General features: G+C 41.0%; 1 protein-coding gene across 6 annotated transcripts in view; it reads left to right on the forward strand.

The window, feature by feature from the left end:
* The window catches only part of GADL1 (GAD like acidic amino acid decarboxylase 1), a 131,087-nt gene that overhangs the window by 22,356 nt on the left and 81,185 nt on the right, over window positions 1-27,546 (forward strand). For all 6 annotated transcript variants that reach the window (XM_084858275.1, XM_084858280.1, XM_084858274.1 and 3 more), the window contains 7 exons: window positions 10,382-10,557; window positions 11,222-11,348; window positions 14,276-14,366; window positions 18,090-18,196; window positions 18,816-18,931; window positions 23,622-23,701; window positions 23,814-23,868. In XM_084858275.1, the coding sequence (XP_084714401.1) occupies window positions 10,382-10,557; window positions 11,222-11,348; window positions 14,276-14,366; window positions 18,090-18,196; window positions 18,816-18,931; window positions 23,622-23,701; window positions 23,814-23,868 (752 nt within the window). The remainder of the gene's footprint in view (window positions 1-10,381; window positions 10,558-11,221; window positions 11,349-14,275; window positions 14,367-18,089; window positions 18,197-18,815; window positions 18,932-23,621; window positions 23,702-23,813; window positions 23,869-27,546) is intronic.

Genomic DNA, 27,546 nt, shown 5'->3' on the forward strand with positions numbered 1-27,546 from the left:
CAGAAGATGAAAACAACTTTGGTCAACATCACCTTCCTGGGCAATGTACTCGAGCGAGTGGTTGCAGATCAACTCCAGGCACTCTTGGAAGAAACTGATTTTCTGGATACATTTCAAGATGGCTTCAGGCTTTAGAAAAGAAACTGTCTTGGTCACCCTTTGGGATGACCTATGCTGAGAGAGAGAGATTGAGAGAGAGAGAGAGAGAGAGAGAGAGAGGTATGAGTGTGACTCTTGGACCTCTCAGTGGCTTTTTGATACCATAAATTTCTGGATAGGCTGTTGGGATCTCGGGGCACTGTATTGTAGTGGTTCCACTCCTACTTGGATAGCTGATTCCTGAAGGTGGTGCTGGGGGATTATTGCTCTTACTTCCCCAGGCATTTTAGGAATTCTTTTTGGTGCTGTTAGATCTTTGGACTGTTTTATCCCTGTTGCTAGTTTTAGTTTTGGTTCTATTGTGTTTTGCTGCTGTTTTTTATCTGACTTGTTTTATTATCATGGTTTTATTGTTACTTTGTTTCTTACAATTTTAATTTGTACCCCATGCAGAGAACTTTAGTTATTGAACATTTTTAATATGTAATGAAATAAATAAATATTAATAGTGGGAAATGCTACACCAGTTTGTTCCTTCTACTCTCTCATACCCAAATTCAAATTACAGATGTATGACAGACAAAAAAAAAAAAAAGCTGGAATAAAGATTTACAGAATTGAAGCAACTTCATTGCAGTAGACTTTTGGGGTAGCAGCTTTTAGTTTCTCTCATGGCAGGGGTAGATGATTAAATAAAGTGGGTAACGATTTTACATATCTGTACTTTACATGTGTAGCAATTGGCAGGGTGCACATTTACTTAGTAGCACATTTACTCTGTAGCAAGACGTTGTATCTAATGGTGGCTTTGCCCAGGGATGTACGAGAATTTCATTCCTGTTCACAAATTATGTGAACGTGTCCCATTCTCAACTATGAATGCTAGCAGGAATGCAATTTCAGGAAATGTTTGCAATTTCCCAAACTTGCATTTAAAAATGCACATTTCCAAAAATTTGCCAAAAAAAATTCCAAAAATTTCTAAAAATGGGCATTTGCACACATGCGCAAGTTTCCCCCTGCCCCAAATCCAACTTTTCACACTTTAGCCTATTGGGGAAAATGCTTATCTTCTAAAAATGCACATTTTTCCCAATTGGGGGGGGGGAGGGGAAAGCACGGCACTTGCATTCAGGAATGCAAGTGAGGCAAAATGAGTTTCGAGGAAGAATTCAGAGAACCTCAACAAGCTCAAGTATCGCATGTTTGCCTTAGCAGAAATTACTTTCCCGAGTCAGGGCACCTAATTAAGTTGATAGATTCCCCCTATCAACTTAAGCCCCCCATTCCCCCTGAACAACTGCTCCTGTGGGTTAAGGAATTCTCCTGAATAGAATGGGATATGGTGTGGAGGGCTCATGTGGGTAGGAGAAATTGGCAAAAATTGGGTGCCATGGTTTATAATACTGACCCGTAGAAACTCTTTCTGCTAAGGAAAAGCTACCATTGGATACAATCTGTTGTACACATATCTCCCAATTTTTATTTCTCTTGTGCGCACACACATAGCCTTCACGCATCCATTCCACATCGCATATATCATCCACCCCTCCCACATTCTCCTCTATATCATGTTGCAGCTTTTTTTTCACCTTTGTGTCCTCAGTTGAGGTTTTTTGAGCACCAGTAGAGAGCTGCTCTTTTAGCATGTATTGCTGTACATGTGAATAAAGCCATTCCTTCTATTTTTTTACTTCTGTTCTACCCCATAAACCTCACCTTAAAATAATAAAAAAATTGGAGCACTGAGTACCTGATTACTGTGTCTTCCTCTAGCTATCGGTTTGCCAAAAACTGGTCCAGAAGATGTACAATGAACACAACACAAGACATTGGCCCAGTTTTAGAGTAATGCTAAACCATAGCTTAGCCTTATGTCTGTGAGCATTGGGCTCATGGGCTGTCCCTTCCTCCAGCATGCCCTTAAGGGGCAGATTAGAAGCAGCTTGTTTTAAACTAACTGCAGTTTGTTATATCTGAACTAGAGGGGAACTCTGGTTAGTTTAAAACTGTGGTTTGTTGAAACAAGCCATAGTTTATGATCCTGTTAACAAACCATAGTTTTAAACTAGCCAGACCTCCTTCCCACCCCCTGGCCATTCATGAGAAATTCTTGTTTATTTAAATGGGAAACAGATGCTTACAGTCTCTTTGTGGTTGCAGCAGAGAACATTATAATGTAATCTCTGATCCTAAAGGTTGGTGGTGGGAGAGAGCCCTTTGGAGCAACATTCCAAAGAGTATGAAGGGGCTGCTATTGTCAGGGGAAATCAGCAAATCCTCCCCTCCCCCCGCCAATCATCAGTGCATGAAGAAGTGCTTTGAGCTACTTTGGATATGGGCCATACATTTTAAATAAAGTAAATTACTAGGCTACAGGAAGTTGGCAAGGTTTACATATTGATCTTGGGCCCAGGGTTGTTCGTAGAAAAATGATAACCACTTGGTTAAGCATTACATCACAGCCACACCAATTTTTCCTTTGGTTGGCTTGGATCCCATATGCTGCTGGAAGGGGAAGAATGTAATCTAGTACATAAATGCCTTGTAGTTGGGTCTCATATCTGTTTGCCATCAGCTGACGAAATATAGACCTCAGTGGCATCATGGGAATACTGTAGGCCAGCCCCTATGATGCACATCAGATTTGTTTTGCATGAAGAGATGCTGCTAGTTTGCATCCCTCTACACAACTATGCAGAACTTTGGTATTCAAATTTAGATAAACCACATATGAGAAGTAGCTACCTTGGGCTGAAGAAAAAGGGCATCTCCCATACCATAAACATGGTACTTGTGTTAATCAATCTTTACTTGGAATAATGTTCCATTGATTTTAATGGACTTCATGTCCCAGTAAATTAATTTAGGACTGAGGTATAGGAAACATACTTGTTAAGTGTCTTGGAACGTCTCTCATTTAGTGACTCTTCTAGAGCAATTGAAAATTTAGTCCAGTTGAAATATGCAGAAATAGCACATCATACTGTCTTTCCTGGCTGATAGTTCTTCAGACTGCTCATGAGAAGTTGCATTGGAAGGGTCCACAATGTTAACCCCCATCCCACCCATGGAAATGTACCACATAAAGGCAAAGATTAGGCTGAAGTTCTCCATGATGTGCTAACTTACCACTGGAGCTTTTAAATGTATCACAGCATTTAAACAAGCAGTTACCCACCAGTAATCTGAAGTAGTAAGAATCTGGGAAAAAAACCCTATTCCATATGCTATTTCTGTGCCCGGGGCTGAGCTTTGCATCACAAATATCCGACCACATAAGACAGCATCAAGCTGTGTATGATTGAAGTCACGCTGCAATCTACAAAATGTTCCTTTGCGCTTTGGCAGGTACAACAAATGGATTTACTCCAGAGAAATGTATTTGTTTCATCTTTAGACTGACCATTTTTCTAATAGTTTGCATTCACAGATTATTACATTAAATCAGCATGAGACGCGATTTTCTGTCATTCATAAATAATGATACAATGCAGCATGGTTTAGTTTTTAACACGATGCACAGTATGATGGCAACAAACCAATATTCCTTGTAGAACATTCAGTTTAAAATCGTTGTGACTCATCTTTAAATTTTAATTGGTACAAGAGGAGTTCTGTTCTAGAGCATTGTCTGTGGATGGATATATTTTAAGACATGTTGATACTCTAAATATGCACAATTCTAATGCCATTGCAGTTACTGATTAGCTACCAAGTACTCAAACTTTTCTTTGGCATCAGATTGTAATTTATTTATTCATTTGACTAAATTGGTTGAGGTTTGGTCCTGAGAGGCAGTTTGTCCCATACCTAGCTTACATCCCCCCACCCCCCCGGGGTCTTCTCTTCCCATATATAAATAGTAAATCTTCCAGTGACCTCTTGCTCTATTTTCGCCGTGAAGCACCAGACTGCTGGGTGTTTTTTTTTTTGCAGAGCACAAATCTCTCTCTCTCTCTCTCTTCCCCCTCCCTCCCCACTTTCTGTGTATCTATACAGCAAAAAAGATTTTTCTTTTATACAAATTGAGACCGGTATCTTTATTTTCATTGAAAGGCTGTGTTCACATGGAACCCGTAAGCTTGATTCCTTCCACTTGTGCAAGCAGCTAAACAGACCGCAAATGGTTTGTTGTTTAGTATGTTGTCCAAACTGAGGTTCTTGGCTTGTTGTGCCCCTTACAATGTTGTGTTTCCCACCCCTTGCCTAAGGAGGAGGGGTGGGAAACATTCAGATGTTTGCATGTTTGGATACCCACATTAAGCACATGAGTAATGCAGATATTTTGTTGAGAAAAGGGCATTGATCTCTACCCTCTTCTCCCTCCCCAACACTAGTTTTAAACAATTTGAAACTTGAAAGACTTCAAAACCAGGTACTAGTGTCATGGATCATGGCTTTTTTAAAGCTGTTTTGTATGGCCAATAATCCATAAACTCAGATTTAGAGTACTCACAATAGGTGATATTTTTTTCATTTCAACCCATATACATAGGTGAGAAAAAGTTTGTGAACCCCTTAGGATTGTCACATATTTCCAACCTAAAAGGTTATTAGATCTTAATCTAACCTCATAATCCTAGATAAAGAACAATAGATAACCTGAGTAAACAAATGGCACACAAACATGATGCCTTTTCAACACTTATTTATCTACAACTGATGAAATATTTAATATCCATGTGTGAAAAGTATGTGAACCTTTAGATTCAGTACCTGGTGGCACCCCCTTGAGCAGCAGTGACTTCGAGTAAGAGTTTCTTGTAACTGTTGGTTAGTCTCTCACATCGGTTTTGAGGAATTGTGGCCCATTCCTCCTTACAGAACTGCTTCAACTCAGTGACATTTGAGAGGTTACTTGCACAAACAGCTTCAGGTCCTGCCTGCCACAACATTTTTATGTGCTTTACGTCTGGACTTTGACTAGGCCATTATAGAACATGGAATTTCTTCTTCTGCAGCCATTCTTTTGTAGATCTGTTTGTATGTTTAAGATCATTGTCTTGTTGTATGACCCACTTTCAATTCAGCTTCATTCAGAGGGATAGTTTGACTTTCTCCTGCAGAACCTTCTGATACAATGCAGAATTCATGGTTGTGTCAATGATGGCAAGCCATTCAGGTCGTGACGCAGCAAAGCAGGCCCAAACCATCACATTCTCACCACCATGTTTGACGGTTGGGATGAGGTTCTTCTGTTCAACTCAGTGTTTGCTTTTTGCCAAACATAACATTTCTCATTGAGGCCCAAAAGTTCTACCTTTGACTCATTTGTCCAGAGTACATTGTTCCAGAAGCCTTGGGGATCATCTATGTGATCTTTAGCGAACTTCAGATGGGCAGCAATGTTCATTTTAGAGAAGTGGTTTCCTTCTGGCTATTCTCCCATGAACACCACTCTTGTTCATGACTCAGGGATCAGAAAAAGGCTGACACTCACATTAGCCAAGATGAGAATGGCCTGAAGATCCTTGCATGTTACTCTGGGGTTCTTTTTTACTTCCTGGATGATGTGCCTGCTTGTTCTTGGAGAGAATTGACTGCTCCTGGGTAGAGTGACTGTGGTCTTGAACCTTCTCCATTTGTAGACTGTCTGACAGTAGATTGGTGGTACCCCAAATCCTTAGAAATGGTTTCATATCCCTTTCTAGACTGATGAGTAGCAATAACCGTTTTTCTGAGGTCCTCAGAGATGTCTTTTGATCGTGGCATGACGAGCTTCCACACAACCACATGATGAAGACCAAACTCACAGCGTTTCTGATCCCTTTATAGGGTGGGCCTCTCAAACTCGCCCCTGAAGATCTACCTAATTATTTAAACACCTGCTTCTAATTATTCCCTTTAATTGGGCTGATGCAACCAGGGGCTCACTTACTTTTGCACGTACCCTGACTTTGTTTGCCTAATTTATACATTGTTTTATTTCACAAGAAATGGAATTGGCCAATATAAACCCTATTGGATATTTAGAGAAGGACTGGTTTTGATTCACGACAGCTATCATGGTAAAACTATGGAATTTCCATAATTGTCATTAGGGTTCACCATTTTTTTCTTGCCACTGTATTCTCTGGCACTAGACAGTTGCACATACTGATGGCCTCACACGACCACATAATGACAAACACTGCTCACAGATATACTTGCTTGCCCCACATTCTCAGCGTGCTGGTTTAAAGCTGTCATTGGGCCGCACTGTCCACAGGAACAGGATGCAAGCTTCTTTAACCTTCATGTTAACATACTTCTATGTAGCAATTGAAAAGGCTATTTCAGAGCTTTACATCCGTGTGATCCAAATTTAGCTTGTACTGATCTCCATCAGTTCATACAAGCCACAAATAATGGCCTGGTTTGAATGTAATTGTGAAGTGGAATTCACAGCCTACCATGAACGAGGCAGCATGCTGGTGCACACTCACCAATCACTCCCTCTACAGGCAGCTAAACATACCACGGACCTTCCATCTGTGCTTTGCTTACTATGACATGTGGAACTCTACTTGTCTCTCCCCCAAGATGTTTGTTGTTGGGACTGTGGTTTGGCAGGGGAGAGACAATCAAAAGATCAACAACACAGGGAGAGCAATCCTATGTCCCTAGACAGCATCTGGAGGAGTAGGATTTTTGGGTTTCCCAGCTCTGAGCTCGTAGCCAGGAAACTGTGCTCTCTGCCCTCTCCCCTTTGTGGCCAGGGTGGAGAACACCATGGCAGCTGCCCCTCTGTGCCTGTCCGTTCTCGTAACACAGAGAACTGACAGGGCAAAAAGGGGGCATTCCCAGGGGCAGGGAGGGAAGGAGACCTTGGAAGCTGTTTTAGACAGCTTCCCATGTGGTCTCCAGCCCCGTTCCTGCCCCCTCCCTGAAGCCGTGCTTAGATGCCCCAATTCAGGTGTCTAAGGAAGATTGCAGGGCAGCCAGAGCATGGAAGGAATCCTCTGTGCTTCAGCTGCCCTGCTTTGGGTAGTAGTAGGTGGTCGCTTCTGACTTCAGAGGAAGTCGGAGGCGACCATCTATCTCAATAGGATTGTGCCCTTAATGTAATTAGGGTGAATAGATTCACTCCTCCATGACAAGTAGAACCTGCCAAAAATCTACGGAAATCCCAAGATCTAGGAGCCCTTGTCCACTTGTATTTGATCATCCTGCTTTTGCTAACTGTGTACATTTTTCAAGTGTGCTTAGCCTACAAAAGATAGACTCAGCCAAAATGTATTATAAATGGGATTTGGGAAATCTTTCAAAAAAGGGAAACCGAAGATTGCTTTGATGTATGCCCCTACTATAGGAATCTGGTGCACAGATAGTATACCTGAGAGGGTTTCTTGGCTGACATTTTGATCATGATGGGACAAGATTGGCTGACATTAATCTTTTGGATGTGTAGGGTCAAAACTATTTAGGACTTCATAGGCAAAAAATAGACCCTCTTGGGTTTAATAGCCAAAGAAAGGTGCACTTGAGTAATATGTATCTTGCAAGATGTTCCCCATAACACTTGGGCTGATGGTATTATTGTACACAAGCTGGCTGAAACCCCAACAATCATAGAAGGGCCATTACATATTAATCTCATTTCAATGGGCTCGCCTTAAAGTTAGCAGTGCATGAATTATCTCCAGAGGGATGGGGGTGGGGAGAAGTTGGTTTGATTTGCATTTTAATATGAACTGACCTATTTTCACACTTCTGAACCAATTCCTGAACCAAAACTCATCCTTTTAAATGTGCACTTTGAATTTGGCAATGGGGTTCTCCGATTAAAAAAAAAAATTAGTGAAAATAACATTGCATTATATTAGAAAAATTGCTTGCAAAATAATATTAGGCACAATTACATAGAAACATGCATGCATTCAGAGAAATGTGCATATGAATTATGCCAACTTTAAAAAATTCTCAAAGATGAGGACAGACTGAACTTAAGATCTGAAAAATTCTCAAAGTTCAGGATGAACTAAATTTGTTGTTGTTCAGTCGTTCAGTCGTTCAGTCATGTCTGACTCTTCGTGACCCCATGGACCATAGCACGCCAGGCCTTTGTGTCCTCCTGGCTCTCTCCCGGAGTGTGCTCAAGTCCATATTCATTGCATCGGTGATGCTATCTAGCCATCTCATCCTCTGCCGTCCCCCTTCTCCTTTTGCCTTCAATCTTTCCCACCATCAGGGTCTTTTCCAGTGACTTTTCTCTTCGCATTAGGTGGCCAAAATATTTCAGCTTCAGTATCTGTCCTTCCAATGAGCACTCAGGGTTGATTTCCTTTAGGATTGACTGATTTAACCTCCTTGCAGTCCAGGGGACTCGTAAGAGTCTTCTCCAGCACCGCACTTCGAAAGCATCAATTCTTCGGCGCTCAGCCTTCCATATAGTCCAGCAGTCATACGTTGCTACTGGGAAAACCATGGCTTTGATTGAACTAAATTTAAGCCTGGAAAAACGAGAAACAGAGAGAAACCAAAATTGACAGATTCATACATCCCTAATTTCCGGAGCCCTGTGCAGATAGTTAAAGTGTGTATAGGTGTATGTGTGGAAGGGGAATCAGCGTAATGCCCATTGGTCCACTCCTGACCTCTGTGTGTTCAAGGTCCTGTCTGTGCAGCAGCCTGTGCCTGTACACCCCGGTGTTCATCAACTCCAACTGTGCGATCTATACTATGCAAAAATGGAGGAAACAGATTGCACATGCAGAGCTCCTGTGCCTTGGGGTGCATGTGAACGTCGGCTATCGGGAGTATAGAAATGATATGAAATAAATACATAAATGTGCATATCATAAACCCCTGTGCAGACCCAGTTCAGGCACCTGTCCTGATTAAACTGGGTTACATGTAGTTGCTCAGTGAAATTAACTGGACTGTATTTTCTTGGACTGGCAATGTAGAAGAAGTTTTTTTTTTCTTAGTATTTACTAAAGATAAAATCCAGACTTCCTTAGAGAAACTCCCACTGGTATTCCACTTGTGAATTTGTCAGAGCATACAATACCTGCCTGTGTTACGTCAAGCTTCCTGCCCACTCCCACCACATGTACACACCACCATCCTGCCTTTTGCCTTTTGCCTTTTTTTTGTAATATATGGGGAAAATCTGAAGCTGTGAAACAACTGTCATATCAGATATGCTGAAGGTGGTTCTTTGGCAGATGGAAAATGCAATCCTCATGTGGCTTTGGGGAGTTTCCAGTCTTCCAGTCAGATGCTCAGATGGAGGTAATGAAGGACGAAATGACAGAAACATATTTTTCTTGGATAACATTTCTGTTATGGGAAAATCATATTTTTCCAGCACTCAGAACTATAGTTGTAGTTCAGTTCCTAAAATATTCATCCACTTCTGCTGCTCCTTCAGGAGCTGTGTACTGTGATTGCGAGAGAGTCATGGGCATTGGTTAGTTCTTGGCATCATTGCTGACTAGGAGCACATGTCCCACACACTGTGAAAGTGTGAGTTTGAACCATTTTAAGGGTGTGTGTGTCATGTTAAAAGCTAAGTTCCTCCCACTATACTACTCCAGTCAGTGGGGAGATTTCTCTAGCACAGGGTTGGGCAACTTGTGGCCTTCCAGATGTTCATAGAATCATAGAATAGTACGGTTGGAAGGGGCCTACAAGGCCATCGGGTCCAACCCCCTGCTCAATGCAGGAATCCAAGTCAGAGCATCCCTGACAGATGGCTGTCCAGCCTCGTCTTGAACGCCTCCAGTGTGGGAGAGCCCACCACCTCCCTAGGTCATTGGTTCCATTGTTGTATTGCTCTAACAGTCAGGAAGTTTTTTCTGATGTTCAGCCGGAATCTGGTTTCCTGTAACTTGAGCCCGTTATTCCGTGTCCTGCACTCTGGGATGATGGAGAAGAGATCCTGGCCTTCCTCTCTGTGACAACCTTTCAAGTACTTGAAGAGCGCATTGCAATCCGATGTTGTTGGATTGCAACTCCCATCAGCCCTAGCCAGCATAGTCAATGGTAAGGGATGATGGCTGTTGCAGTCCAACAACATCTAGAAAGCCACAAGGTGCCCATCCCTGTTCTAGCCTTTTAAAAAGTAATCCACTCACCTGTCTTAAAAAAGAACTCTCAGTGAATACTTATAAGGCTATTCTTTCCCCCACACAGCATTGCTGCTATTTTGGAACTCAATCTCTCTCTCTCTCTGTGTGTGTGTGTGTGTGTGTGAGAGAGAGAGAGAGAGAGAGAGAGAGAAAGAGATTTTACTTTTTAAAATTCCAAGTATGTTACCATTGTGCTAACCTTCATTTATCTTCATCATTTACAGCTGAAATGAATAACCAGCGGGAAACATTGCAAAGAAAAAAGAATGCAATCTTAGTGGATGGTATAATTTTAAATGGCCCGGTAGCAGATTCAAAAGCAGGAGAGAAATTTGTGGAAGAGGCCAGTAAGATCATCATGGAAGAGGTGGTAAAGAAAGCTGCTGATGTAACAGAAAAGGTAGAAATCTCAGCTGCAATACTTTTCTATACATAATTAGCAGTAAACCTTAGCTTTTCTTGACACTTTAATTCTATTGCACCAAACTGGTAGCCAATTCATTCCTAGTATGTGGTCTGTCTCAAAGATAACATTGAGCAGTTTAAAAACAACAGCAACTGTTCAGTAATTTACCTTTTGTGTATGTGACTGAGAAAGTACTGGGAGGGCTGGGCAAAGCTGGTTTCATAGGTTACTGATAGTTGAAAATGTTGAATTTGCAATAAGAAAAGCTGCTTGCACGTCTTACCTCTTACGGTGCTTGAACCTGTGATCTTGGCCTTAGCAGGAGGGAAATCTGAAATTCAAATGTTGTCATTCAGAATCTTCAATTTCAAATGTTGTATTTTAATTCTGCTTTGGTTTTAATTTAGATGAGAACTTTTTAAAGCAACTTATTTGAGTGAAGATGCAAAAATAAAACATAATGTCTTCTGAACTAGATATAAAAATTCTGGAACATTAAAACAAGTAGCACTGCTTTTATTCAGATAATCTTTTTTTAAAGTCAGTTGCGTTTTACAGGATACTATACAAACACTTCAGAAAATGTCCTGGTGAAATGTAAGTTTTGTCATCATCAACAATGTTTCTTTCCACTGACCTGGTATTTGCCCATAAATAGGTGTGTGAATGGCAGCCTCCAGAAAAGCTGAAAACACTACTTGATTTGGAATTGAAAGACACTGGAGAGACCCATCAAAAACTCCTGCAGTTTTGCCAGGATGTTATACAATTCAGCGTCAAAACCAGTATGAATCTTACCCTATATTTAGTTTTATTTGATTTAGTGGTATTCTTCCAAGTGGTGTGGGACTGTTCTTGCTTTTATTCTTTGATGAACAAGATGGCAATTTAATAGACATTTCATTTTCTACTGTCTAACCAGAACAGTTCTATGTGGCATTTATAGATAAAGGCCCAGATATTCATCACTTCATAAATGGTAGGTATCAGGACCATACTGTCCTCTCTTGCTCCTTTAGCTTAACTTCCCTCTGGCTTAACATTCTGGTTAGTTAACTATAACCAACATTAAACCAGAGTTACGGATGTAACAGGAGACTGTTTTAAACAAAAAGAATCTCCGTGCTATAGCCACTGTGCGAGGGGAGAGAGGAATGTGGGGGGAGCATGGAGCCCCAGTGCTCATTCTTGGCTTCATAAACAATTATTTATGAAGCTGGGAATGTACATTTGAAACAGGCCAGAAAGTTGGTCTATGTATTACTGACATCCTTATAATTCTCATGGAGGATATCAATGGCTATTAGTCATTCTGTCTCCTTATTAATTACCTCCAATATCAGAGTCAATATGCCTCTATATGCTGGTTGTTGGGAAACACAGAGAAGGGAGGCACCCCACCATTTTTGTCATTGCTGGCCCCAGCAGCCAGTTTGTGGCCCCTGATGTGTACTATAAATGGTATTTCTTCTCAAGATATTAAGACATATTGGCAAATAATTTATTGGGCTCTATTCCTGTAAACGGAAAATTTAAGTCATTGTATAAATATATTTTTTATGAAGAAAGCAGCCTTCTGTGCAGTCTTCTAAAAGTGTTATTACTGGAAAAGAGAGCCCAACGCACAGGCAGAGCACACAGCTAATGTTCATCTAATGATTTTAATTTATACTTGCAAAAACGTCAGAGGTAAAACTCCCAAGTTTACAGTGGTGTTTATAACATCCCACCAAATGAATGTCTTAAAATTGATCAAGGTGGTAGCTTTTGGATCTGATTCGAACTGTTTTTATTGTAGAATGGCTAGATTGTTTTAATATACGCTCCTTCATAATATACTCTCCTTCATGACGCTGTTTTATCTATTGTGTAAACACCTTAAGCTATTCCCTTGTAAGACAACGGACTCTGATATAATTTTAATTATTCTTCATTTCTCTGAGTTTCTTGTGTGTCTCTGACAAGGGACATAGAAAGGTAGAAAATATAGGAAAGACATTTCCAGATCTCCTTTTGGTATTTTTTTTAAAGCAAGAAAGGCAGAATATAAATCCCCCAAATAAATTTCCAGAGAAGCTCACTCTCTTAAAATAATGGAGAACTTAAAAAAACATTATGTATATTTGATAGGGGAGTAATGAAATAAGAAAGCAAAATATTTTGAAGTCAGTTATTGAGTATTGTTCCCCCAGAGCCATATGCATCTGGCTTTATTACAATTCTAGTTTTCCCAAGTACTCATAATGTATGATGATCAGGGCATTGTAATATCTGATGTAATTTTGTCATTTGTGAAACAAAGCTAAACCTGGGCAGTATGAAGCTTGGAAACAAAAACTAAGGGAGTGCATAGCTGTTTATTAAACTGAAACGGTAGCTCATATTTTTGAAAATAATTTTACATGCAGATGTTAAATACTTGTGTGGTGCATATCCACTATCCTATTCGGTAAACCCATCCCTATTGTATGTAGAAAGTGAGTACAAATCATACAAAAGCCAGACATTTCAAATCCCCCATTTTGTTATAGTGAGGTGAGGTTTTCCTTCTTAGGGAGAAGGGAATAAGAGAGGCAAAAAACAAAAAATGATTAAATAAAACACTGGGTTGGATCCAGATTTAGTGATACTTAGAGTAGACCTATTGCAATCAATGGGTCTAACTTAAGTCCCATTGATTTAAATGGTTCTACTCTAAGTATAACTTAATCAGGATCCAACCCACTATATTTTTCTTGTGATGCCATTTCAATTTGTACATACTTCTTCTGAAATCTGAACTAGAGATTCAGTGATTATTTGAGGTAAGCATAAAAAATGCCACCACCCCTCAGTGTACTTCAGTTTGAGCTGGGCAACAGGATGCATCTGGGCAGGTGTGCCTTGAGCAGACCTATCTTGAATTGTTGCTTACATTGGGCCCACATACCAGCGCGCTCTCTCTCTCTCCCCCCCTTCCCCTAAGAGTCCCTCTCTTCCTTCTCCAATAAAAAAGCCGTACATTGGAAGAGAGGGATGGGTAGTAGGCAGTATAAAGTTCTTGTCTAGATAGGAAATGCTCCAAGTGACACACAGTGTGTCTTTTCCTGCTGGAAATTATTAGGGATGTATGAGAAATTCAATTAGATTTTAATCAGGATTTACCCAGTTACCCGGAACACAGATTCGGACGCAATCTTCAGTCAGAGTCGGTACGTTTCTGGGTGTGCAATGCGGATCGTAGATTTTTTTAAAAAGTGTTCGACAGAATGCATACGTTTGAAAAACGTGCATGAAAAAATAGGTACTTTTGAAAAAATGCACACAAATACTCTTTAATCAGTGGGAGAAGGATGCACACCATCAGTGCATATATTTGGAAAAATTCACATGAAAATAGGCATGGATTTTCATGCAAAAAGAAAAAAAACAAAGTTTGCAATCTGATATGGACTCAAGTTGGAACGAGCTTCGAGATGGAATTCAGAGAACTTCTGCGAGCTCGGGTGTTGCTGATTTGCACATCCCTTACAATCATAGGGCTTGAAGAGCCCCTCAGGGTTTTTGAGTGACTGATATGAACCCTTGAACACACCACTTCCTTTTGGCAGTGATGATGAGGAAGGGGCAAGCAACATCTCTAGAGAAAATTGAGAGGAGGAGTTGGGCTTTGCTTTTCATGCACCATTTAAGACTAACTAGATTTGTCTCTTTTTATTATTGTTATTTACAGATCATCCAAGATTTTTTAATCAGTTATATGCTGGTATGGATTATTACTCTTTAGCAGCGCGTTTCATCACAGAAGCATTAAATCCGAGTGTGTAAGTGTATTTTTTAAAAATCATTTTGCTGAGTCTGGAATGCTGTTTCAATATGGCAGGTCCTATTTCCTTTAGATTTCCATATACATTAATAACATCGATGGGATGTATTTTTCAGACATTAGATGAATTAAGCTTGCCTTCCCGTATTGTAAATGCCATATAGACACTAAAGTAAAGATGCAGAGGGAACTCTCTTATAGGGATGGGCAACTTACTCTGGTTTGGGTTGGCGTCGCTCACCAGACCCCCACTGGCCACCCATCCCTGCTCGGTGCACATGGTGAGTCAGTTGGTGGTCTGCGAGTGCCCAGTGACCGGTGTGCGGCCACCTAATCTCTTGGCCAGCCACCAATTTGCATAAAAATGGCATCTCTGGCTTTTTCGTAATGGCTGATTTTACGCAAATGGCGGCCATAAAGCGGCCATTTCTGCAAGATTACAGGCGTAAATGGACATTTACGCCTGTAATCTTGCAGAAATGGTTGCTTTACAGCTGCCATTTGTGAAAAACCGGCTGTTACAAAAAAGGCCAAGCTGTCATCTTGTGCCTCAGCGAGGGATTGGTGATCTTTATGCTTGCCCGACTCAGTGAACACCAAGTCGGGCAAGCATGTGCAGGGATATGTGGATTGGCAAATGGGGAGCTGAGCCAATGATTTCTCACCAGGCCTCAAGCCCCACCTGGACACTCACGACATCCCTACTCTCTTATCTTAAACCTGAGTAGACAGGGGCATTCTATTCTGTTTTTTAAATTCCTCATTTCTTTCCTGCCTTTTTATCAGGGGTGTTGAATCTCAGGCCCGTGGGCCAAATCCGGCTTGCCTTGGCCGCAATCTGGCCCTCTGGGATGGCCACATCCCTTTCCCCCAACTACTGATTGTTTGGTAGCTTCCTGGCTTTTTCACATTTTCCCCATTTTGAAAGGTTAAAGTGCCTCTCCTGAGGCTTAATTGCTGGCAGTAAAAGCTTTAATCTAAACTGTGCTTGTATTTCTGGTAGTTTGGTCCTGCTCCCTTTTTCCTCAGCCCTGTCTCCACCAGCATCTCTGAAATTAGATTCAACCCATGGGCTGAAAGAACCCTTTTTTTATATTATCAGTTTGGCCTATTCAGGTGATTCTTTCTCTCTGATCTTCTTCCTGCAGTTGCACCCTTTCCATGCAATGCAGATGTGCTTGTTGTCCTGCCATATGTCCATGCGAGTGGAACATTTGAATAGGGCATATGTATTTAGGCGTAGTGCATTTAAGTTCCTTTCTACAATTTGGATATTCACTGTACAATTTAAACCTATGCATGTTGGATTTTTCAAGCATTTACCTTATTCAAACATTATTCCCTTGAGTAGATGTCCAGTGGGATAGTCATGCTTGGGTACATAGAGTGGGAAGGTGCAATTTCACTCTCCTACCATGCCTTGGAAGATCAGAGAGAAAATATTGTCCTATCCCTGTGTTTATGTATGATAGACGTTGGAATGACCATTTTCCAAATGTGTCACATAGCTTTTGTCCCTCTAAGAATATTCAAGAGCCAATAGTCTTTAATATAAGCACATTATATTTGCATATGTTTGTTTACACAATGTTTTGATGGCAGACTTTTTGAATACTTAGTTAAGGGGTCTCGCTTTGTTTCTCTTTTGGGTTGGATTTCATGTCTCAAGTGGCAGCTGAAGTTCACAAGCTACAAAATAGATGACTTCCTTCCTCCTTAGTGACAAAGCTGGTCAAAGCACACAAATATACAATTTTCTGATTATCTCTGGACCTGCAATATTAAAAACCATAGAAGGTGGAGTGTAGGTGCAGAGTTGAGCTGTTACATTAGTTTGTCTGGGAGTGGGGGTATGGATATGCTAGGGACGATGTGATAGGCCATTAGACAGTGTAAAAGACACATAGGAATTAGATTTCTGAAATATGGTGCTGTCAGGATTGATTCTGAGTGCAGGAAGATAGTTAGCAGCTGAGATTCAGAAGAGGAACAGCCAGAACCAGGAGATGCATTTTCCCAAGCCAGTTCAGATATGGGTAGGTGTGCTTCTCCGGTTACTAACTCCCAGATGGCTGGGCCTGAAGCCCCCCCTCCCTTGCTCCCCTCTGTGAGAAGCCAGGAGGAGGAGGAGAAGAGTAGGATGCTAGACTGTGGCACAGAGCTAAGTGGGAAACATCAGGGACGGAGCTCAGATGGTGGACCTGGTTAGTGATGTGTGAGAGGCGATGTAGGGAAGCATCACTGGAAGGGCAGGACATCCCTCCCTAAGTTAGTCTAGCCAGTAAGCCTCACTTCAAACTGCAGGCAACTTTGGTGTTCCCATTTGAATCCCCTGGAGGCATTCCTTTGTAACCTGAGAGTCTTCGAGGATTTGCATCTGTAATGAACCTATTGATAATGATTTACAGGCCTGAGACTGAAGCCTCTCTATTTGTGTGTGTGAGTGCATAAGGAAAGAGGGAGGCCAAGGGAAAAGCTGAAATATTGTATGTCCACCTGGGTATTAGAGCTAAATTACACACTACGTTAATCACTAGCATGTAGCTGAGTGTTTGCATTTTCTTTATTCTAGTGTAAATGTGATTTGGATCAGGACCTCCATGCACTGAGAGGGGATTAAACCGCTCTCCTCTCCATTGTTTGCTTCCTAAAATTTCCTCTCCCCCCACCTCATGGGTTTTTTTAAAGTCCCCATTGACACCCATGGATATCTTTTTCTTTTGTTAAACTTTGGAAAGCCAATGTTGGTGGGGAAGTTTAATTCTTCCCCTCCCAGTATGCAGTGGTCTCAATCTGAATTGGGGCTGCATGCACTTACACCAGAGTAAAGAGAAAGCTAACCCTCCGCTACATACTATGCAATTAGCTTAGTATCTAGTCTGGGTCTTAGAAACCCTAGAAATGAAGTTGTGGGACTTGACCAGGACAGCATAGACTAGAGAGTTTCATGTCCCAGGTAGTGGTGTATGAATCCTACTTAACGTTCCGCTCTGGGGTCTGCTGCGGGGGGGAGGTGATCCATCCCTCCCCCCCAGAATCCTCCCCAGCCGGTTCCGCTCCATGGTGAGCCCACGGAACCGCCGGCCTGGGGCCGCCCACAGCCGGATTTCCATCCACTGCTGGGCTGCGGCCACAAATGGCGTCAGGTGTTGGGGATGCCATTTGCATCCCTGCTCTTTTTGTGATCGACTACGTAAATATTTATGTAGCCAATCACGGCAAAGGGCAGGGGACGCAAATGGCATCTGCCATGCTGGATGCCATTTGCGGCCGCAGGCTGGCAGTGGCCGGCTGCGGAACGAGGAGGATGGACCTGGACCGGCCAGCGCCGGGGAGGATCTGTCCCGACCGGGCTACGCGGGGTGGCGGGGGGGAGCAGTCCGTTCCGCCATGGACTCCGGGACTCCTCATTGGAGTCCGTGGCGGATTTCTCCGCATTCCCTAGTCCCAGGCCACATTTCTTCTTTTCACGTCACTCCCAGGGTGACCCATGTTTTTCATAGTTCATTGTAAGATCTTGGCTGGGCTTGACTGCAATTGCCCAGGGTATATCTGGGATACTGGCTACAGTCAGAGAACGGATCCATCCTACAGCTACTATACTGTGCTCAAATTCATGCTATATCTATCTCACTCCCTTTTTCATTCAGTTTTCTTAACTATGTTTGATCAAGGTGTTGCTCAGATGGTTGCCTTTGATGTCACATTTCTATTTATTCAGGTATACCTATGAAGTGTCCCCAGTGTTTTTGTTAGTGGAAGAAGCAGTTCTAAAGAAAATGATTGAATTTATTGGATGGGAAGAAGGTGATGGTATATTTAATCCAGGTAAGAAGGGTTGGGGGGAGGGGCTTCTTACATTCATTCTCATTTAAGGTTGTGTTATACTACCCATTCTAGTACAACGTATTGGAGTTAATCCTTTGTTGGATCAGTAGTGGTCCTTAGGCAATGTCTACACGGAAGCTGCCATACTTTAGGAAGGTACTTCCCCTCCATCCCACCTTGCTTATAGTGGGATGTCAGCTACTTATATTACATAATCTATGATGGTTCCTTCAATTATGTTGACAGTGGGGGAGTGTGAAGCCTGATCTGTGGTTTCTGTGCACTCTTGAGGTTCATATGTGCTGCTTGTGTACATATGATTTCCCAAATAAGCATCCACATCCATTGGAGCATCAAGCTAACTAAAAGCCCAGGTTTGCTTATTTAATTTCAATATGTTCATTACATGTTTTTTTTCACCCATTGTGGAAAGTATTTCTCCTTTTACTACCTTCTGAAAAACACATGTATTGAGAAAGAAGTAGCTTTTAGGTGATCCTTTGCTAATGTTGTGTCATGTTTCATAGGACAAATATCTACACCAAACCAATTGGGCACCTTTACATGTACAGTTTGGAAATCTAAAATATTAATTAGAATGTGTGCTGCATTTTTTAAGGTGGCTCTGTTTCTAATATGTATGCAATGAATTTGGCGAGATACAAATACTTCCCTGACATAAAAGAAAGGGGGCTTTCGGGGATGCCACGACTGGTTCTGTTTACATCAGAAGAGGTAATGAACCTTTCTCCTTTGTAATTGTTATAATAATGCATTTTACAAGAGGGAAGAGTCCAGCAGAATTATTGTTATAGCATCAAAAGACATATCTGTAGAATGGAAAATGAAAGCTGGGACCCAAACTGGATCCCAGGATCTAACTGGCAGTGTCCATTCCTGAGACTATGACTCAAGGCTGACCCCAATTTGCAAGATTTTTAAAAAGCATACAGAGTCCTATTGGATGTCCTTCCGCTAACTGTTCCTTTCCTCTACTGTTCCAAACAGATAGAAGAGCCAGCCAATACAGCACCCTCCTTGCTCGATTCTCATATTGGTTGGTTACAAGTCTGGCCAACTTTGATCCGACTCTTGATATTTTCTGCCACCAGTCTCTCTCTTCCTTGATGTGCTCCTCTTTCTGGCAGTAGCTTTCCTACAGTGTTGACTGTGGAATAGAGATATGCTGTTTTAAATGAAAGCAGAACTAGTTCACACTCTTTTTGCTGTTAAAAAAAAATAATGGCAATGACAGAACAAAAATAATCTGTTTTGTATTTGAAGAGGCTTTCTTTTCTCAACTGTTAGTCGTTACTGAATCAATAATGAAAAATAACATCACCCTAAAAGCAACAAGATCTGCTTTTAATTGTATGTCAAGAGGGAACAACCCAGTCCAGAAACAAATTTAAATACTTTGTTTAGGATTTGTTGTTTCATATGACGTAAATGGAGTGTTCTGCACTTTGATGATTGTATTTAAATGGCACCTTGTGGTATATCTGCATTTTCATGGCATTTTTGAAAGCATTTTTTGCTTCCTACTTCAATATCCCTAATTAATAATGGAAGTGACCTTGTTCTCCTTTATAGTCATTACATTTGGGTGACCTTGGCCAGGTTCAGATGTAATAACAAATCAGGGTTTGTGCCTGCCTGCACAAGCCATGGGTTGCGCATTCCTCCTCTCCTCCATCATGTGTGTGAGGCAGCCCTCCCCAATCCAGTGCTCTCCAGATGTTTTGGACTACAACTCTCATCATTCTTGGCCATTGGCTATGGTGGCTGGGTCCGATGGAGTTGAAGTCCAAAGCATCTGGAGGGCACCAGGTCAGAGGAGCCTCAGAAAAGCTTCAGCTGTCAGTTTTGCCCTAACCATAGTTCTCCATTATGTCTGAACTGTGGTTAGTTAAAGCAAAGCCAGATCAAATCATAGTTTTGAAACTTTGTCATCTCCTTCTACTTATATACAGCTCATAGCAAGGGCTATGATTCAGTGGCTTGCCTTTGTCTGCCACTTTGTAGATAAGATTTTGCTGATCTATTATTTTCCGAGCCCAGAGAGGTTTGACATTTTCCCAGTAATTCAGTGTCACACTCTTTTCAGTTGAGCTTAATAGGTGACTGTTAGTGTGCTAATAAGGAGCTATTTTGTAAGAATCACTTGCAATTCAAATGAAACTCTGCTGCCAGGGTCCAAATCTCTAGTGAATGGTACATTGCAGCTCTGCACACATATTTCATTAGAGATGTAATTCAGTGTAACAGAAGATTAATTATCTACCTATGTAAGTTATTATTCACACAACAGTCTGAGTGAATGAATTCTAAAGGCTTTGTGAATGTGTCATGTTAGAAAAGATCAGTTGATGGTAGATGATAGTGTATTCTGTGCATTTAGTTAAAAATTGGGGAAAGAAGACTTCCTTGTCAGAAAGAGGGAGCATTGAGGTGAGCCATAAAAAAAGTGTGACAGGTTTGAATACCCTTAATATATTCGTGCCCACACATTAAAGTGATGTAAATTTTTCATAATTATGTTCCTCTGTAACGGCATTTGTGTGAACTCTCTGGAAGAAAACTGAATTAATTAACCACCTGGTTTCACCTGCTGTATGCAAAGGAACAATTTAAGGCTTTTTCATAGTTGTTGGCAAATATATTAATTTAACCCTTAAAGAGAACATAAAGCATTTTCTCCAGTTTCTTATTCTTTTCCTAAAAAGAAGACAAATAATTATTATTCTATTAAAATAATAAGTCAGTTCTCATAGGCTTTTCTTGCCATGTGCTGAACATTCAAGAGCTGCTCTGCTAAATCAGGCAGAGCCTTTCAGGATTCACTGCTAAGTCAGAGATGAACAATAGAAATACATCAGAATATGTAAAGTCATTGGGTGATTTCACACACTACAATATTCATATTAAATTACAACCACCAGGGCCAATGCAGAAGATGTTACATTGTTCCTGTCACAGGATCACCCCTGCAACTGCCCATTTTGTCTGTCTGGAAATGTAATATATGTATGCCTATGGATTTTTCTTCCACCAGCACGTGAAGTCCAGAGTCAATCTGGAGGCTGGTATTATGTTGTTTGGCAATCAAGGTGCATTATACATTGACACATTATGATTTTGTGAGGTTTTATTTTATCCACGCAAACACATGGATAAGAATAAGTATGTGACCATGTGGGCCATTTTGGATGTTATAATGACCTGCTCTTGTTTTGAAAACTAATGTGGTGATGTGGCCACAAATTCCCAAGTATGCATGCATGTTGTAAATGTCATTTAGTTAAAAATTAAACTAAATTAAGCAAGAAGAATTCATGCTTCTGTTACACATTTCAGATTCTCTATAAAGAAATGTGTGAGCAGTTATTCTGCAACCATGCTTGCAACATTGAAGTATGGAGATGCAATATTAATTTTGTCCCACTGGTCGGGCAGCACAAGACATTTTGCTACCTGAGCTCCTACTCCCCTCAACCCCCAGAGTCAAAGTGCATAGTGCCCAAGGTTGGTTATTTTGTCTCCTGTGGCAGAAAGTTGAACAGGTCCCTGTCCCCCTCCCTGACATGGAAGGCGCAATCCTATGGGGATAGTTGGCTGCCTCCGAACTTGGAGGCGGCCGACTATCCAATGCAGGGCGGATGGCGCGTGGAGGGGATCCTCTCCTCTGTGCTCCGGCCGCCTTGCATTTGCAGCTAGACAGCTGATTGCAGGTGTCTACCTGGGGCATGTTGGAGCGGGGGGGGGGGGAAGAGGCCGGACAGTGCATAGGAAGTGTCATAGTGACACTTCCGCTGTCTCCCCACCCCTGGGAACACACCCCTTTTAGCTCACTCCATGCTGCTCTTATGAGCGTGGAGACAGGGATGAACCGCGCTGCCTGTGAGGCGGCAGGGGAGGGAGTGGGGAGTGAGGTTCCCAGAAACCGAAAATTCCTATGGCCATCTAGACACTTCTTAGTGGCCATAGGATTGTGCCCTAAAATACAGAAATTATAAATTAAATAACAATTTGCTATACTTTCATGACACCCCAAATCAGCTGCCTAAAGCGATCACCTCATTTTGCCTAATAGTAAGGCCGGCCCAGCCAGTGACCGAAAAATGTAATGTGGAATCACCTCTCAGCTAAAGTTTTCATGTAGAAATGTTAGGAACACAAGAACTGTCTTTCTGGATCAGGCCAAGGTCCATCTTGTACAACATTCTGTTTCTAACAATGACCAGCCAAGTGCCGATGGGAACTCCCAAGCAAAGGGATATGAAGATGATGCTTATCCTCTATTTGTCCTCAGCATCTGCTACTGATAAGCCTTGTACTACATTACATGGGGAGTCTATTTAGCTATCGTGGCTAGTAGGTGTTGAACGGCCCATCTTCTACAACAGCCTTCCCTAACCTTGTGTCCTCCAGACATGTTGGACTAGTTGTAGTCCAAAATATCTGGAGGGTGTCAGATTGGGGAAGGCTGTTCTACAAGAATATTATGTGTGGACTCACTGCAACATTTTTCCTGTGATCCTGGATTTGTCAGCACCTGTTTGGAAAAATACTCAACTCTGAAGAAATATGTAGAAGAGTAATCTCAGGGTTGGATCATCCAGACTTAGTCATACTTAGAGAACATTTTTAGGTTTTAAGCCCCCCCCCCCAATTGTTCTGTAAGCCACTCTTGGAGTCTTTGGGGCTGAAGAGTGGGGTAAAAAATCTTAAATATAACTTAAGTCCCATTGATTTCAGTATGTCTACTCGAAGTATGACTAAGTCTGAATCCAACCCAATGTAAGATTTCTACTTGGAGGTGACCACTTTTAGGAAGTCTGTCAGTGGGCAAGAGATTCAGTGAACAGAGAATGGAGATTCTGTTTAGCTATCATGGCTAGTAGCTGTTAAAAGGCCTGTCTTGTAGTCAGTGGGTGAGTTAATAAAGCCAGTCATGGGCTGTTTTACCACCTGTCCCCCTAGGCCAAATGTGATATTACTTATTTTATGATTTTCTTTTAGATCCCAGTGAAAACTAATAAATGGAATATAAACTTTAGAATAAGAAATTTGGAATAAGAGTCAATGAAGGGCAATAGAAAAAAACGGTCAAATGGAGAAGCCTCTGTTACTGGAATCAAGGGAGAATCTTGCTTTAACTATTCCATTTTTCATTTTCTGTCTTTAATTTGACATCTCTTTTTGGCAACAACTCAGAGCCATGAAACGTGGGAACGTCAGTATTCCCTCCTGCTGTTTTGAGGGGGAAGGATAATGTTCACCTGTTTTGCTATTTTGTGCCTTTGAACTCTCATTGTTTTGCCAAGAATTTGCAACTTGCTTTCTTTAGGGAACCTCTTTAATGATATATTCGCTGTCAATTGTCTGTTTAATTTACTGTTTCACATCCCTTGCATTTACTCAGTGTCATTACTCCGTGAAGAAGGCGGCATCTTTTTTGGGGATTGGGACACAAAATGTTTACTTCATCAAAAGTGATGAAAGGTAAGGGAACCAAACCCACTGAAGTGGTCTGATCCTTTTAAAATGCAGTAGTGCTGTAAGTGAGTAACCTATTTGAACATAACTGAAAAGTTTTTAAATCTGTGTCCCATAGAGGTAAGATGATACCTGAGGAACTGGAGAAACAAGTCCAGCGGGCCAGGAAAGAGGTGAGAGGGGGAGAGAGAGTGAGAGAGCAAGAGAGTATATGTGTGCCCTGTGAAAGGTATACCTTTCTGCATTTGTGTGTGGAAGAGAATGGGAAAAGGGTGAATGAAAGTTAAAGCAGGGCAGTTCACATATTATAACTGTTTTTCTAGGCGTTGTCTGCTACAAATTGCTCAGAATCTCAGGTGATTAGATCTCTAAAATTTCCTTTTATCATTCATATTGAAAATGAGTAATGTGACCCTGAAGTATCTTAGAACATCTCTTTCATCTTCAACAATATTTTGATTTCCAAACACGCACAAATCGGCACTAAAAAATTACTCGTGGATTGCAGTCCTAAACCATTCTCATTGTACATCTCATTAAGATTATGTCTATAACTATGGTCAAGATGAAAGAATTTCTCATTGTGCACCGCCTTTAGGAGGCCAGTAGACTATTGAAGGTGTACGCATGATGAGTATAGAATTTTATCAGACATTTCATTCAACTGAGCATATAGAAAAAATGTGGAGTGAAATTAAAATGAAACTATTCATGAACAATAAATCAGCTCCTCTGTTCTGCACAAAACAACTATTGACAAGCGAATAACATTTTCTTCACTATCTAAAGGGATTGTTGATGATACAATCTTGTTTGGCTTTAAATGAAAGTGTTTTGCAGTGAAAACAATACTTGACTACACCTTCTTGCCCTGCACTTTAAAACAACAGCAACCATCTTTATTGAAATATGGATATGTTTATCTGTGTTTAATACGGTTTCATTTTCTTGAAATGAAAACCAAAAACATTTGAAAGGCTCTCTTATCTCATTTCAGCATTTGTAAGTATCTTTGCTGAATGCCATTTTATAACTTGCAGCCATATGCCTGTACAAATTGCAATGGAATCTCACATGATACATTTAGTCCAGAGGGGGTGGTCGTATTTTTTGTTTTGCTGAGCAGATTACAGAAAAAGACTGGTGTCCGTTTTCATGGACCTAGTGCTGTCCAGATGTGTTAGACTACAACTCCCAGCATCCTCCAACTAACATGGCTGGTTGGGGATGCTGGGAATCATAGTCCAACATGTCTGGAGGGTACTAGGCTGGGTGAGGCTAGTATAAGCTATATGTTTGAAAGGAGATCTGTAGATCCAAACATATATGAATATGTGCCTCGGATGCTTAGGCTATCAGTTCCAAGCGCAGATGTCTATATTCGTTTCCTCTTCAAACATTATAGACAAGACCAGGATGACACACTGCGTAAATGTGGAGATTCTTTCCCATGAAAGCAAAAATGGTTATAGTTTCTCTTCTGTTTAGGGTGCAATCTGATGCGTCCTTCTCTGGGAATAAGACCCATTTGAGCTCAATAGTACTTACTTCTGAACAGATACGCATAGGATTGCGCTGTTAGTTGGTTTTCCTAAAAATGCACATTTTGTGAAAAACAATTCTGTTGGTTACTTTTATGTGCCAAATAAAGAGCAATTTTTAAAAGTCCGCCCCTCCCCACAAAGAGGTAGTACAATATGAAGCAAGTTTATACATTCTTGGTCTAGCAGAAATGGAAGCTATGGCTTTGAAACACAAACTGCAGTTGAAAAGATGTTTATTTTGGTCCCAAGCTTTGAAGGGTTGTAAATTTGCTACCATTCTTGTTGTGGGTTTGGGTAGAATGCAACTGTGTTATGAGCATCTTCATGATGGAATTTTCTTCTGTAATGTGATGGGTTAGGGTTGCACCCTAAGACTGATAGGAAGTTCTGCATTTGCTGCAATGTGAACACAGAGCCCCCTCCCCAAGAAGGAGGTTTCTCATTCACTTCAAGACAGGAACATTTTAATTTAGTTAAGCTTATTGAAGGCAGCCTTCCCAAACTTGGTGCCTTCCAGATACTTTGGACTTCAACTCCCATCAGCCCTAGCCAACACGGCTAATGATCAGGAATTCTGGAAAGTGGTCAAAAATATCTGGAGGCCACCAGGTTGGGGAAGGCTTATTTAAAATTTGTTTACCCTGCCTTTCCCAAAATAGCCCCATGGCAGCTTAAAATAAACACATAAATATACAGTAAAAATAATAAAAACAACAGGTAAAAAGCAGTAGATAAAATGATTTACATAAGCCATTAAAGCTAGCAGATGAAAAACAAATGGCTGAGACATCAGTATTGTTAAAAGCCATTGAAGGTAGCTTCAGAATAGACTTCACCTGGCACCTACAAGATGACAATGATAGTGGCAGGCAAATATGTCTGGGGAGGGAACTCTATAGTTTGGCCTCTACCACTGCCAAGGCTTTCTTGAGTTACCTGTCTAACTTTCAAAGGCAGGAGCACCTGGAGGGAAGACTCGTGAGGAAGATCTGAATTGGTAGGCAGGTTCACATGGGAGTTCTTTTGATATGCATGACTTAGGACACGTAGGGCACAGTCTTACATATATTTAGACAGAAATAAGTCTTACAACTCCAAGCCATCTATGGCTGGTTGGGGGATGCTAGGCATTGTAGGACTTATTTCTGTCTAAACATGCATAGGATTGCACCCTTAGGCTTTAAAGATAAAAACCAGCACTTTGACGTGGCCAAACTGGCAACCACTGCACATCTTTTAATAATGGTGAAATGTGGTTGTGATGATCAGCCCCAGTTAATTATCTGGCCATTGTACTCTGCACCAGTTCTAGTTTCCAGGTGCTTTTCAAAGGCAATGTGCTACAGAGCCTGCATCTATATATTTGCTTGGAACGGACCCCTCCAGTGAAGCCATCTTTTTCCAGAAGAAGAAGTCACTGGATTGGAGCAAGTATGTTTTCATTTTAGACTGATACCCATAGAAGACTATACATTTAATTTCATATGGGATTAGATGTGTGGAGAGAAGGAAGGTAGGTAGCTAAATTTTGTGCATAAGATGCCAGTTTTTTCACTGATGCGTGGCAATATCAGCAAAGCATTTAAACATATTTTCCAATGGATATGTGTTTGGCAATCGTTTCAGCTAGTTTGGTATTGCATGACAAAGTGAAAAGCAATTTTTGAAATGTACTCTCCTGTTCCCCCCCTGTTCCTCAGAGTTAAGCTAAAAACCTATTAAAGTCCTATCAAAGCCAAAAAAAATCCAGTTTAGTGGGATTTATGAGGCCATTCCACTGGTTGCGGAATACATTATTTTGAGTTTTTGTTTGGTATTTAAACTTCATAACTGAAAAGTCACTTTAATCAATAGTTCAGTGTAATGAAAACATGCAGCTAGCTGTTCTTTTGGGATGGAAATATTACTTTACTTAGTATTTTTGCTTCAGGCTTTTCAGAAGAGAGTATTTCTTAAATTATTTGTGGTGAGAGGAATTTAGACATGAGTATTATAGATGGGTATATTAGTAGCCCAATAGCCAACATATGTATAAACTTAAACAACTACTATTTTATTTTATTTTATTTTGTGCTGAAAAATAGCTGTATCAAATGTCTGAACAAAACCCACCTTGGAAGTTTTTATTTTTAAATTCATTTATTTAGATTCATATCCTCCCCTTCGTCACATGGAGCCCATGGCAGCTAACAACCCATATAAAAACAATACAGCACATGAACACCATTAAAATCATGACTCTAAAATTACAAATACACAATAAAATACATTAAAACCATCACTAAAACACCAGAAAACAGATAAAAC

This window comes from Heloderma suspectum, chromosome 5 (genome assembly GCF_057233095.1).
Source record: "Heloderma suspectum isolate Gila_16-S chromosome 5, 16-S_ref, whole genome shotgun sequence".
NCBI lineage: Eukaryota > Metazoa > Chordata > Lepidosauria > Squamata > Helodermatidae > Heloderma > Heloderma suspectum.